The sequence below is a fragment of the Myxine glutinosa genome, chromosome 6 (genome assembly GCF_964187855.1).
Source record: "Myxine glutinosa chromosome 6, kmMyxGlut1.1, whole genome shotgun sequence".
In the NCBI taxonomy this organism is placed as follows: Eukaryota; Metazoa; Chordata; class Myxini; order Myxiniformes; family Myxinidae; genus Myxine; species Myxine glutinosa.
The window spans coordinates 2,548,801-2,562,772 of record NC_136266.1 but is presented as its reverse complement, the minus strand read 5'-3'; the positions used below and the strand labels follow the sequence as shown (position 1 = coordinate 2,562,772).

General features: G+C 48.7%; 1 protein-coding gene across 1 annotated transcript in view; it reads left to right on the top strand.

Annotated features, from left to right (window-relative positions):
• Positions 1 to 8,683: 8,683 nt before the first annotated feature.
• The window catches only part of MRC2 (mannose receptor C-type 2), a 323,383-nt gene continuing 318,094 nt past the window's right edge, over positions 8,684 to 13,972 (top strand). Inside the window, exon 1 of the mRNA XM_078779556.1 lies at positions 8,684 to 8,943. Coding sequence (XP_078635682.1) covers positions 8,793 to 8,943 — 151 coding nt within the window. The 5' untranslated portion in view covers positions 8,684 to 8,792. The remainder of the gene's footprint in view (positions 8,944 to 13,972) is intronic.

Genomic DNA, 13,972 nt, shown 5'->3' with positions numbered 1-13,972 from the left:
ACAGAATGTGGTTGCCATGCACTTGCTTTTGAAACCCATCATTTGTGTTCAATGTGGTTACCATGCACTTGCTTTTGAAACCCATAATTTGCACAGAATGTGGTTGCCATGCACTTGCTTTTGAAACCCATCATTTGTGTTCAATGTGGTTACCATGCACTTGCTTTTGAAACATAATTTGCATAGAATGTGGTTACCATGCACTTGCTTTTGAAACCCATAATTTGCACAGAATGTGGTTGCCATGCACTTGCTTTTGAAACCCATCATTTGTGTTCAATGTGGTTACCATGCACTTGCTTTTGAAACCCATAATTTGCACAGAATGTGGTTGCCATGCACTTGCTTTTGAAACATAATTTGCACAGAATGTGGTTGCCATGCACTTGCTTTTGAAACCCATCATTTGTGTTCAATGTGGTTACCATACACTTGCTTTTGAAACATAATTTGCACAGAATGTGGTTGCCATGCACTTGCTTTTGAAACATAATTTGCACAGAATGTGGTTGCCATGCACTTGCTTTTGAAACATAATTTGCACAGAATGTGGTTGCCATGCACTTGCTTTTGAAACATAATTTGCACAGAATGTGGTTACCATACATTTGCTTTTGAAACATAATTTGCATAGAATGTGCTTACCATGCACTTGCTTTTGAAACCCATCATTTGTGTTCAATGTGGTTACCACGCACTTGCTTTTGAAACATAATTTGCACAGAATGTGCTTACCATGCACTTGCTTTTGAAACCCATCATTTGTGTTCAATGTGGTTACCACGCACTTGCTTTTGAAACATAATTTGCACAGAATGTGCTTACCATGCACTTGCTTTTGAAACCCATCATTTGTGTTCAATGTGGTTACCATGCACTTGCTTTTGAAACATAATTTGCATAGAATGTGCTTACCATGCACTTGCTTTTGAAACCCATCATTTGTGTTCAATGTGGTTACCATGCACTTGCTTTTGAAACCCATCATTTGTGTTCAATGTGGTTACCATGCACTTGCTTTTGAAACATAATTTGCACAGAATGTGGTTACCATGCACTTGCTTTTGAAACCCATAATTTGCATAGAATGTGCTTACCATGCACTTGCTTTTGAAACCCATCATTTGTGTTCAATGTGGTTACCATGCACTTGCTTTTGAAACCCATAATTTGCATAGAATGTGCTTACCATGCACTTGCTTTTGAAACCCATCATTTGTGTTCAATGTGGTTACCATGCACTTGCTTTTGAAACATAATTTGCACAGAATGTGGTTGCCATGCACTTGCTTTTGAAACCCATAATTTGCACAGAATGTGGTTACCATGCACTTGCTTTTGAAACCCATCATTTGTGTTCAATGTGGTTACCATGCACTTGCTTTTGAAACCCATAATTTGCATAGAATGTGCTTACCATGCACTTGCTTTTGAAACCCATAATTTGCATAGAATGTGCTTACCATGCACTTGCTTTTGAAACCCATCATTTGTGTTCAATGTGGTTACCATGCACTTGCTTTTGAAACCCATAATTTGCATAGAATGTGCTTACCATGCACTTGCTTTTGAAACCCATCATTTGTGTTCAATGTGGTTACCATGCACTTGCTTTTGAAACCCATAATTTGCATAGAATGTGCTTACCATGCACTTGCTTTTGAAACATAATTTGCACAGAATGTGGTTGCCATGCACTTGCTTTTGAAACCCATCATTTGTGTTCAATGTGGTTACCATGCACTTGCTTTTGAAACATAATTTGCACAGAATGTGCTTACCATGCACTTGCTTTTGAAACCCATCATTTGTGTTCAATGTGGTTACCATGCACTTGCTTTTGAAACATAATTTGCATAGAATGTGGTTACCATGCACTTGCTTTTGAAACCCATCATTTGTGTTCAATGTGGTTACCATGCACTTGCTTTTGAAACATAATTTGCACAGAATGTGGTTACCACGCACTTGCTTTTGAAACCCATCATTTGTGTTCAATGTGGTTACCATACACTTGCTTTTGAAACATAATTTGCATAGAATGTGGTTACCATGCACTTGCTTTTGAAACATAATTTGCACAGAATGTGGTTACCACGCACTTGCTTTTGAAACCCATCATTTGTGTTCAATGTGGTTACCATGCACTTGCTTTTGAAACATAATTTGCATAGAATGTGGTTACCATGCACTTGCTATTGAGAAACATCATTTGTGCACAATGTGGTTACCTGTCGAGATATACCTTTTAATCTCAGAAAAGCACAAAAGTACTCAGTACAAATGTGGAACAAACAAATTTCAAACAAGTGCAAATTGCCATTTTTAATTGGTATTCTTAATAGTTTGTGATACTTTGTCACAAATGTCTGTTTTCTAATATTTATCTTCTGTTTGAAGCATGCCATGTCTACCTGTTTAATTCTGCATTTGTTTGTATCACTTCACTCTTTAACACTTTTATGGATTTACATTTTTATCTTGTAAGTCGTATTTGATTGTAAATTATGAATATGTATGTGTAATTCAGCCATTGGCTGCCAGACATGCTTTTAATAAAACAATTTAAAAACTCTCTTCCTCACTCTCCCTGCACCGCCCTCTCTCCACCTCGCCCCCAGGAGTACCTCTGGCTACGGCTTCCTCTCCGCTCCCACCTTTTGTTCATATGTGTTCTGTACCGTCCCCCAAACAGTGATGACTCCATCTACATTTCACTGTCTCACAACATGGACCAACTTCTATCAACTCATCCAAACTCTCTCTTCCTCATATGTGGCGACTTCAACTGTCATCATGCCAGCTGGCTGGGTGTGGGTTCCTCTCTCACCAGTCATGGCATCTCAGCAAAGGACTTCTGCGACTCACTGGGACTGACACAATCTGTCAATTTCCCGACCCGGATCTCAGCCAATGGAGTATCTTCTCTTCTAGACTTGGTTATGACAAACTTCCCTGCTAATGTCTGCTGCTCTTCTTCTGCTCCAATCGGTTCTTCTGATCATGTGCTTGTCAAAGTGGACATCTCTCTCACCATTCTCAGAGAGCCTCCTCAGCGTCGACGAGTCTGGCATTTCACTCAGGCCAACTGGGACGGTCTTCAAGCAGCCATCAATCGTCTGGACTGGTCTCCCATCTCCACTGCCTCTGACATCAATTCTTCCTGGGAATTCTTCCAAAGCAAACTGATCTCTCTCATGCACAGATTTATCCCATCTCGCCTTCAGTTGTCTTACCCTTCCTCCCGTCCATGGTACACGGAATCTTGTGGTGAGGCAGTTGCCCTGAAACAACTTGCCTTTGCCTCTTGGAAGGCTAATCCAACTGAAGGCAATCAAAGGGAAGAGCGAAGCGCCTTCCCTTTATATATGGGATCGTTTCTCTGAATGCAACTTTAACATGGGAACTGAAACTACTTTTCTCAGCTTCTACCGGATGAAATCTGCTGCAAATTTCAGAAGTTAATGATTTGTACGTTGAGGTAATATGCTCCAAATTTCAGCAACGTCTGTTTCCGCATTCTTGAGTTTTAGAAAGAAAACCCTCGAATTTACATTGTTGTCTGTCCGACCATCCATCCGTCTGTCCATAAATGCGTTGGCACTCGTATCTCAAAGGATATACATTGAAACTAGCTGAAACTTGGAATATACATCGACCAATAGATCTAGTTAATGAATTTCCAAACAAATTCCACCTAAGTGTCATAGTTTTTGCTTTAAAATGAAATATATGTATACGTATATATATACACACCCTTTATTACACAAATATTCTGACACAAATCTACTATGCTGGCCCAATGACCGAATGGATAAGGCATCAGACTCCCAAGCTGGGGGTTGTCGGTTCAAATCCCATTTGGGTTGAATATTTTTTTCCCCTTACTTTTTCAAGTCTTTTATATCGTCTTGAATAAAGTCTTGTACAATGAACAAATGCATTTTGTTCCTATTTAAAATGTATCTTCTAAAATGCCAGGGGCATAGAAAAGGCCCCTTTATATCAGGGAATGTGCCATGTGGCAAAGTATAGCAAAGAAGGGACATTCCATGTCTTGTAGAAAATGCCAAACAATACCAAATAAGGGGCATTCAAAAAATCTTGTGTGCATGCTGAACTACCCTTGTGTTCTGAGGAGGAACCAAGTAACCAAGAACCAATTAATGCTCGAGAAAGGTTCATACAAAGGGGCACCGATTTGATTCATACAGCTACATGAAGAAGTAAATGTATTTTATTTCCCAGATGTAGGGCGCCCCTTAATATGAACTTTTCGAGAGCATTACTTGGTTCCTCCTAAGAACAAGGGTAGTTCAGCATGCACATGATATTTTTTTAAATGTCCCTTCTTTTCTATTGTTAGACATTTTCTGCAACCTATGGAATGTCTCTTCTTTTCTATACTTTGCCACATGGCACATGCCCTTATATAAAGGGGACTTTTCTATTCCCCTGACATTTTACCCAAGAATCTCAGTTCCTTCACAAAAGAAGCACTATCTCTTCACTCTCAAGACTGAACTCTCAAACCTGTCTCCCTCCTCCAAATCCTGGTGGCGTCTGGTCAAATCTGTTTATGGTGTTTGTTCCCCCTCCAACCCCTCCCTTACCTCAAATGGCCACACAGTTGACATCGCACGTGAAAAAGATGAATGTCTCAACTCTGTGTTTGACTCAAAATCTTGTGTCCCAAACCCATCTCTCTCTGTATGCACCTTTCCCAATCAAACCCAGCTGCTCCTGGACTCTGGGGCCTTCTCTCCCGACAAGGTGGGGAAGTTTCTGTCAATCCTCGACTATGATTCTGCAACTGGACCAGACGGCATCAGCCCACGGGTCCTAAAATCCTGCTCTGCCGCTCTATCTCACCCTCTCTCTGTTCTTTTCACCCTCTCTTTTGCTCAAGGTCATCTGCCATCTGCTTGGAAATCAGCCAACATTGCCGCTTTACACAAAAAAGGTGCAAAAACAGATCCTTGCAACTACAGACCAATCGGCCTGCTCCAAATTATCAGCAAGGTAATGGTATCCATCACCGTTTCTGATATTAACTCCTTCCTCTTCTCCAATGGCTTGATCTCGGATCATCAATTTGGATTCAGACCAGGTCATTCTACTCTGGACATGCTGATTCTGCTGTCTCAAAAATGGATGGAGCTCCTCAATGCTAAAAAGGATAGCACAGCCGTCTCCTTTCTCTGCACTTATGGTATCCATGGAAACCACACGCATGGCTCGTGGATTTCCTCTTCCTGTCCAGGCTGGAGTTCCTCAAGGCAGTGTTCTGGGCCCTGTGCTTTTTCTGGTCTTCATCAATGATCTCTCCGACTCTAAGGAAAATCCTCTCTATCTCTTTGCTGATAACTCCACTCTCTGCCGCTCCATTCCTCATCCCTCAGATCGGCAGTCTGCTGCCTCCTCACTCTCTGCAGACCTGGACAAAATCACAGACTGGGCAAACAAGTGGAACATGTCTTTCAATCCTGACAAATCTCACACTCTTACGATGTCTCTCCGAAAAGACCGACTGGACAACCCTCCCATCCACTTTCTGAATAATCCTCTCCAAGAAGTTCTGTCACTCAAGCTTTGGGTCTCACTATCTGCCATGATCTTTCCTGGGAAAACCACATTTCCAAGCTGGCCTCCAAAGCCAGTCGCCGACTGGGCATCCTCCGTCGTGCGAAGTCCTTCCTTGGCACACCTGAGCTCCTCACCACATACAAGGCTTTCATCCGCAGTGCAATGGAATACTGCTCTCCCTCTGGGCCGGTGCTCCTGCCTCACACCTAGCTCGGCTTCACGCTACAGAAACCAAAGCTGGTTGGATTGTGTGGAGGGCAGGTAGCTTGTATGGGAATGGGGGGGGGGGGGGGGGGAGGAGGGGGATCGAATGGGGATATTGCTGGTTGGATTGTGTGGAGGGCAGGTAGCTTGTATGGGGATGGGGGGGGGGGGAGGAGGGGGATGGAATGGGGATATTGCTGGTTGGATTGTGTGGAGGGCAGGTAGCTTGTATGGGGATGGGGAGGGGAGGAGGGGATGGAATGGGGATATTGCTGGTTGGATTGTGTGGAGGGCAGGTAGCTTGTATTGGGATGGGGGGGGGGGGGAGGAGGGGGATCGAATGGGGATATTGCTGTTTGGATTGTGTGGAGGGCAGGTAGCTTGTATGGGGATGGGGGGGGGGGGGGAGGAGGGGGATGGAATGGGGATATTGCTGGTTGGATTGTGTGGAGGGCAGGTAGGTTGTATGGGATGGGGGGGGGGGGAGGATGGAATGGGGATATTGCTGGTTGGATTGTGTGGAGGGCAGGTAGCTTGTATGGGAATGGGGGGGGGGGGGGAGGAGGGGGATCGAATGGGATATTGCTGGTTGGATTGTGTGGAGGGCAGGTAGGTTGTATGGGGATGGGGGGGGGGGGGAGGATGGAATGGGGATATTGCTGGTTGGATTGTGTGGAGGGCAGGTAGCTTGTATGGGGATGGGGAGGATGGAATGGGGATATTGCTGGTTGGATTGTGTGGAGGGCAGGTAGCTTGTATGGGGATGGGGGGGGGGGGGGAGGATGGAATGGGGATATTGCTGGTTGGATTGTGTGGAGGCAGGTAGCTTGTATGGGGATGGGGGGGGGGGGAGGATAGAATGGGGATATTGCTGGTTGATTGTGTGGAGGGCAGGTAGCTTGTTGGGGATGGGGGGGGGGGGGATGGAATGGGATATTGCTGGTTGGATTGTGTGGAGGGCAGGTAGCTTGTATGGGGATGGGGGGGGGGGGGAGGATGGAATGGGGATATTACTGGTTGGATTGTGTGGAGGGCAGGTAGCTTGTATGGGGGGGGGGGGGGGAGGATGGAATGGGGATATTGCTTGTTGGATTGTGTGGAGGGCAGGTAGCTTGTATGGGGATGGGGGGGGGGGGGGATGGAATGGGGTATTGGCTGGTTGGATTGTGTGGAGGGCAGGTAGCTTGTATGGGGATGGGGGGGGGGGATGGAATGGGGTATTGCTGGTTGGATTGTGTGGAGGGCAGGTAGCTTGTATGGGGATGGGGAGGATGGAATGGGGATATTGCTGGTTGGATTGTGTGGAGGGCAGGTAGCTTGTATGGGATGGGGGGGGGGGGGGGGAGGATGGAATGGGATATTGCTGGTTGGATTGTGTGGAGGGCAGGTAGCTTGTATGGGGATGGGGGGGGGGGGGGTAGGATGGAATGGGATATTGCTGGTTGGATTGTGTGGAGGGCAGGTAGCTTGTATGGGGATGGGGGGGGGGGGGAGGATGGAATGGGGATATTGCTGGTTGGATTGTGTGGAGGGCAGGTGGTAGCTTGTATGGGGATGGGGGGGGGGGGGGATGGAATGGGGATATTGCTGGTTGGATTGTGGAGGGCAGTAGCTTGTATGGGGATGGGGGGGGGGGGGGAGGATGGAATGGGGATATTGCTGGTTGGATGTGTGGAGGGCAGGTAGCTTGTATGGGATGGGGGGGGGGGGGAGGATGGAATGGGGATATTGCTGGTTGGATTGTGTGGAGGGCAGGTAGCTTGTATGGGGATGGGGGGGGGGGGGAGGATGGAATGGGGATATGCTGGTTGGATTGTGTGGAGGGCAGGTAGCTTGTATGGGGATGGGGGGGGGGGGGGAGGATGGAATGGGGATATTGCTGGTTGGATTGTGTGGAGGCAGGTAGCTTGTATGGGGATGGGGGGGGGGGGGATTGTATGGGGATGGGGGGGGGGGGGAGGATGGAATGGGGATATTGCTGGTTGGATTGTGTGGAGGGCAGGTAGCTTGTATGGGGATGGGGGGGGGGGGGGAGGATGGAATGGGGATATTGCTGGTTGGATTGTGTGGAGGGCAGGTAGCTTGTATGGGGATGGGGGGGGGGGGAGGATGGAATGGGGATATTGCTGGTTGGATTGTGTGGAGGGCAGGTAGCTTGTATGGGGATGGGGGGGGGGGGGGAGGATGGAATGGGGATATTGCTGGTTGGATTGTGTGGAGGGCAGGTAGCTTGAATGGGGATGGGGGGGGGGGGGGGGAGGATGGAATGGGGATATTGCTGGTTGGATTGTGTGGAGGGCAGGTAGCTTGTTTGGGGATGGGGGGGGGGGGGGGGAAGGATGTAATGGGGATATTGCTGGTTGGATTGTGTGGAGGGCAGGTAGCTTGTTTGGGGATGGGGGGTGGGGGGAGGATGGAATGGGGATATTGCTGGTTGGATTGTGTGGAGGGCAGGTAGCTTGTTTGGGGATGGGGGGTGGGGGGGAGGATGTAATGGGGATATTGCTGGTTGGATTGTGTGGAGGGCAGGTAGCTTGTTTGGGGATGGGGGGTGGGGGGGAGGATGTAATGGGGATATTGCTGGTTGGATTGTGTGGAGGGCAGGTAGCTTGTTTGGGGATGGGTGACCAGGCTGGTTTCAGGTATCCCGGGCACGATGCACCAGCAACGGGGGAAATATTTTGGCGTCAAACACAAGGATTTATGAAGTTGAAGGTAAAACTACGAGTTACCGTAAGTCGAGTTTATCGGACAAACCAAATGTTCGTTTCTCAATCTCCATCCTTCGCCCCACTTCTCCTCGGCTCCTTCCGCGCCTCTCGAACCCACAACTTCGAGACCTCGCCGCACCCACCAAACCGCCCCTTTCCCCCATCACTTCGCACTCTCCGCCCCTTTCCCCACCAGTGCGTCGTGTGTATCGGTAGCGGAACCCGAGGCGCCGTGCTCTGCCTATCCGAGACCTGCTGTGCCGAGCTAGACCTCTGTGCCTCCTTTTCTCCATGAGGTTCCACCTCGATTCGACCATCGGAGGATCCTTTGTGCGGCGACCAATGGCTTCCCGCGGATGGACCTTGTTTCCGAGCTCCGGCTGGTTTCCGTTACTCATTTACTTCGGACTCTTGAGAGCATCGAGCTGCATGTTGAGAGGAGGTGAGGCTGACGTGAAGGACGGGATCCGAGAATGTGTGGTGGCAGCAAGGGGTGTGACATGATAAAGGAGGTTGGGGGGGGGGGGGGGGGAGCAGTGTATGTGGCAGAGTTGTGGGGGGTGAGGGGAGGGGAGGGGAGGCAGTTTAGGTAAAACGAGTTGGGGGGCAGTGTATGTGGGAGAGTTGTGGGGGGGGAGGGAGAGGGGAGGGGAGGCAGTGTAGGTAAAACGAGTTGGGGGGGGGCAGTGTATGTGGGAGAGTTGTGGGGGGGGGGGGGTGGGAGAGTTGTGGGGGGGGGGGGGATGGAGAGGGGAGGCAGCTTAGGTTTAAGAGTTGGGAGGGGGGAGGAGGCAGTTTAGGTTTAAGAGTTGGGAGGGGGGAGGAGGCAGTTTAGGTTTAAGAGTTGGGAGGGGGGAGGAGGCAGTTTAGGTTTAAGAGTTGGGAGGGGGGAGGAGGCAGTTTAGGTTTAAGAGTTGGGAGGGGGGAGGAGGCAGTTTAGGTTTAAGAGTTGGGAGGGGGGAGGAGGCAGTTTAGGTTTAAGAGTTGGGCGGGGGGAGGAGGCAGTTTAGGTTTAAGAGTTGGGAGGGGGGAGGAGGCAGTTTAGGTTTAAGAGTTGAAGGGAGGGCACTTTAGGTGAAAGAGTTGTGGGGAGGCAGTTTAGGTGTAAAAGTTGGGGGGGGGGGGGAAGTTTAGGTGTAAGAGTTTGGGGGGGCCGTTTAGGTGCAAGAGTTGTAGGGGGCGGTTTAGGTGTAAAAGTTGGGGGGGCAGTTTTGGTGTAAGAGTTGGGCAGAGCAGTTTCGGGGTAAGAGTTAGGGGGAGCAGTTTACGTGTAAAAGTTGGGGGGCAGTTTAGGTGTAAAAGTTGGGGGGCAGTTTAGGTGTAAGAGTTGGGGGGCAGTTTAGGTGTAAGATTTGGGGGGGGGGGAGTTTCGGTGTAAGAGTTGTGGGGGGCAGTTTAGGTTTAAGAGTTGGGGGGAGGCAGTGTAGGAGTAAGTGTTGTGGGGGGCAGTTTCGATGTAAGAGTTGGGGGGCAGTTTAGGTGTAAAAGTTGGGCAGCAGTTCAGGTGTAAGAGTTGGGGGGGCAGTTTAGGTGTAAAAGTTGGGCGGCAGTTTAGGTGTAAGAGTTGGGGGGGGGGGCAGTTTAGGTGTAAAAGTTGGGGGGCAGTTTAGGTGTAAAAGTTGCGGGGCAGTTTAGGTGGCATTTCACTCAGGCCGACTGGCGCGGTCTGCAAGCAGCCATAAATCATCTGGACTGGTCTCCCATCTCTACTGCCTCTGACATCAATTCTTCCTGGGAATTCTTCCAAAGCAAACTGCTCTCTCTCATGCACAGATTTATCCCATCTCGTCTTCAGTTGTCTTACCCTTCCTCCCGTCCATGGTACACTGAATCTTGTGGTGAGGCAGTCGCCCTGAAACAACTTGCCTTTGCCTCTTGGAAGGCTAATCCAACTGAAGGCAATCTCAGTTCCTTCCACCAAATTCGGAACAAGTGTGTGTCTACCCTCAGGAGTGCCAGGAAGCACTATCTCTCCACACTCAAGAATGAACTCTCAAACCTGTCTCCCTCCTCCAAATCCTGGTGGCGTCTGGTCAAATCCGTTTCTGGTGTTTGTTCCCCCTCCATCCCCTCCCTTACCTCAAATGGCTACACAGTTGACACCGCACGTGACAAAGCTGAATGCCTCAACTCTGTGTTTGCCTCAAAATCTTGCGTCGCAAACCCATCTCTCTCTGTTCCCACCTTTCCCAGTCGAACCCAACTGCTCCTGGACTCATTGTCCTTCTCTCCTGACAAAGTGGAGAAGTTTTTGTCAAACCTCGACTCTGATTCTGCAACTGGACCAGACGGAATCAGCCCACGGGTCCTAAAATCCTGCTCTGCCGCTCTATCTCACCCTCTCTCTGTTCTTTTCACCCTATCTTTTGCTCAAGGTCATCTGCCAGCATCCTGGAAATCAGCTAACATTACCGCTTTACACAAAAAAGGTGCAAAAACAGATCCTTGCAACTACAGACCAATCAGCCTGCTCCCAATTATCAGCAAAGTCATGGAATCCATCATTGCTTCGGATATGAAATCCTTCCTCTTCTCCAATGGCTTAATCTCCAATCATCAATTTGGATTCAGACCAGGTCATTCTACTCTGGACATGCTGCTTCTGCTGTCTCAACAATGGATGGAGGTCCTCAATGCCAAACAGGAAATCAGAGCTGTCTCCCTTTACATATCACGTGCCTTCGATACGGTCTGGCACCCAGCTCTGCTCACCAAATTCTCCTCCTATGGTATCCATGGAAATCTCCACGCATAGCTTGCGGACTTCCTCTCTCGTCGTAGTCAACGTGTGGCCCTGAATGGATTTCTGTCATCTCCTCTCCCTGTTCAGGCTGGAGTTCCCCAAGGTAGTGTTCTGGGCCCTGTGCTTTTTCTGGTCTTCTTTAATGATCTCTCCAACTCTCTGGAAAATCCTCTCTATCTCTTTGCTGATGTCTCCACTCTCTGCCGCTCCATTCCTCATCCCTCAGATCGGCAGTCTGCAGCCTCCTCACTCTCTGCAGACCTGGACAAAATCACAAACTGGTCAAACAAGTGGAACATGTCTTTCAATCTTGACAAATCTCACACTCTTACTATGTCTCTCCGAAAAGATCAACTGGACAACCCTCCCATCTACTTTCTCAACAATCCTCTCGAAGAACACTAGCAAGCTAGCCTGGTGTTGGCTTAGCGGTTAGGGTGCCGGCTTGGGATCCTACGATCCTGGGTTCGAATCCCGGCCGATTGCTAAATTAACACCAGTGGAGTTGACTCAGCCTGTCATCCTTCCGAGGTCGGCAAATTGAGTACTAGATTGATGGGATGAATGATCCCTGTGTGTACCCCGGTTTAGAATATGTACACCGTATCCCTGCGCACCATAAGAGGCGACTAAGGGTTGGTGCCAGGAAGGGCATCCGGCCATAAAACATTGCCTCAAACAGGGAACCATGATTGTCATGGGGCCCGCAAGGCTAACCCCTGCTCTACAGGGGAAAATGGCCTTAAAACGATCATTCATTCATTCATATTCCTCTCCAAGAAGTTCTGTCGCTCAAGCTTTTGGGTCTCACTATCTGCCATGATCTTTCTTGGGAAAACCACATTTCAAATCTGGCCTCCAAAGCCAGTCGCCGACTGGGCATCCTCCATCGTGCGAAGTCCTTCCTTGGCACACCTGAGCTTCTCACCACATACAAGGCTTTCATCCGCAGCTCAATGGAATACTGTTCACCCCTATGGGCTGGTGCTCCTGCCTCACACCTAGCCCGTCTTCACGCTGTTGAAACCAAAGCTTTCAGAATCATTGGAATCTCCTGCGATGAAGCGAACTAAGAGGGCCTTTCATTCACTCACAGGCAGGTTGGTGGTCTTTCTGTCTTCTATCGACTCCTCTCCGGCCTTGCTCCCCCAGCACTCTCTGGGCTTTGTCCCCCAAATATTCCTACAGGTCGCACAAGATCTGCCAGCAACCCTTTTATGGTTAAACTGCCCAAATCTGGGCTCTCTGCTCACCTTCACTCCTTCATTCCCCTTTTCTCCCACCTCTGGACCAAACTCCCCCACTCCCTTCAATCCCTCTCCTCCCTCCAGGTCTTTAAAACAGCTGTTCACCACCATCTCTTATCTTCCCCCATCCAAAACCTTGATCTTTTCTTCCCACGCTAATTCACTCCAGATCCACTTTTGTTGAAATTCCAACTTCTCCTGGAAGTCCTTGCAGTGTTCATATGTTTTATCCCTCTCCCACCTCCCCCCAAGCCCTCTCCATCCCTCAGTTCTCTCGATGTGCCTGCTCTCAAATGTTGTGTTTGTGGCCTTCCCTCTCTCTCCCCATCTTGTCTTCCGCTCCCCTTATTTTGCGTTTTCTGTGTCGGTTTGTGTCGGTTTGACTTTTTGTGTGATTCATGTTAGCTCCTTCACGAGCCTCGATCTTCTATACAAAAAAAAGAAAAAGTTAATAAATAAAAAGTTGGGGGGCAGTTTAGGTGTAAGAGTTGTAGGGGGCAGTTTAGGTGTAGAAGTTGAGGGGGGCAGTTTAGATGGAAGAGTTGTGGGGGAGCAGTTCAGGTGTAAGAGTTGGGGGGGCAGTTTAGGTGTAAGAGTTGGGGGGGGGGGAGGCAGCTTAGATGTAAGAGTAGCGGGGCAGTTTAGGTGTAAGAGTTGGTGGGGGGGGGGGGGGGAGGGGGAGGCAGTTTAGGTGTAAGAGTTGGGGGGGGGGGGGGAGGCAGCTTAGATGTAAGAGTAGTGGGGCAGTTTAGGTGTAAGAGTTGGGGGGGGGGGGAGGGGGAGGCAGTTTAGGTGTAAGAGTTGGGGGGGCAGTTTAGGTGTAAGAGTTGCGGGGCAGTTTAGGTGTAAGAGTTGGGGGGGAGGCAGTTTAGGTGTAAGACTTGGGGGGGGGGGGGGGGGGAGAGGCAGTTTAGGTGTAAGAGTTGGGTGGGAGGCAGTTTAGGTGTAAGAGTTGGGGGGGGAGGCAGTTTAGGTGTAAGACTTGGCGGGGGGAGAGGCAGTTTAGGCATTTTAATAAGGTAGGTCAGGTGTTATGAGGGATTTTAGGAGTTGTAATCGGGCATTTGAGGTGTTACAATAGTGTAGTTTAGGTGTTACAAGGAGTTTCGGTGTCAAGGAATTTTAGGTGTTATAAAAGTGAAGTTTCGGTGTTACACGGGATTTTCGGTGTTCTATTCGGGTAGTTTAGGTGTTAGAAGGGACATTAGGTGTTATAATCAGGCAGTTTAGGTGTTATAATAAAGGAAAGGAGTTGAGGTGTTATAATAAAGGCGTTTAGTTGTTATAATAAATAAGTTTTGGTGTTTTAATAAAGGAAAAGAGTTTCGGTGTTATCAGAAAGGAAAGGAGTTTAGGTGTTATATTTAGTTTTACGGCAGTTTAGGTGTTTCGGAGTAGTTTAGAACATCACTCGGTAGAGCGCACACCTCCGCCAGGCTGAACAGGTCATGTTTTGTATCCACTGATAGGCCGGATCTGGG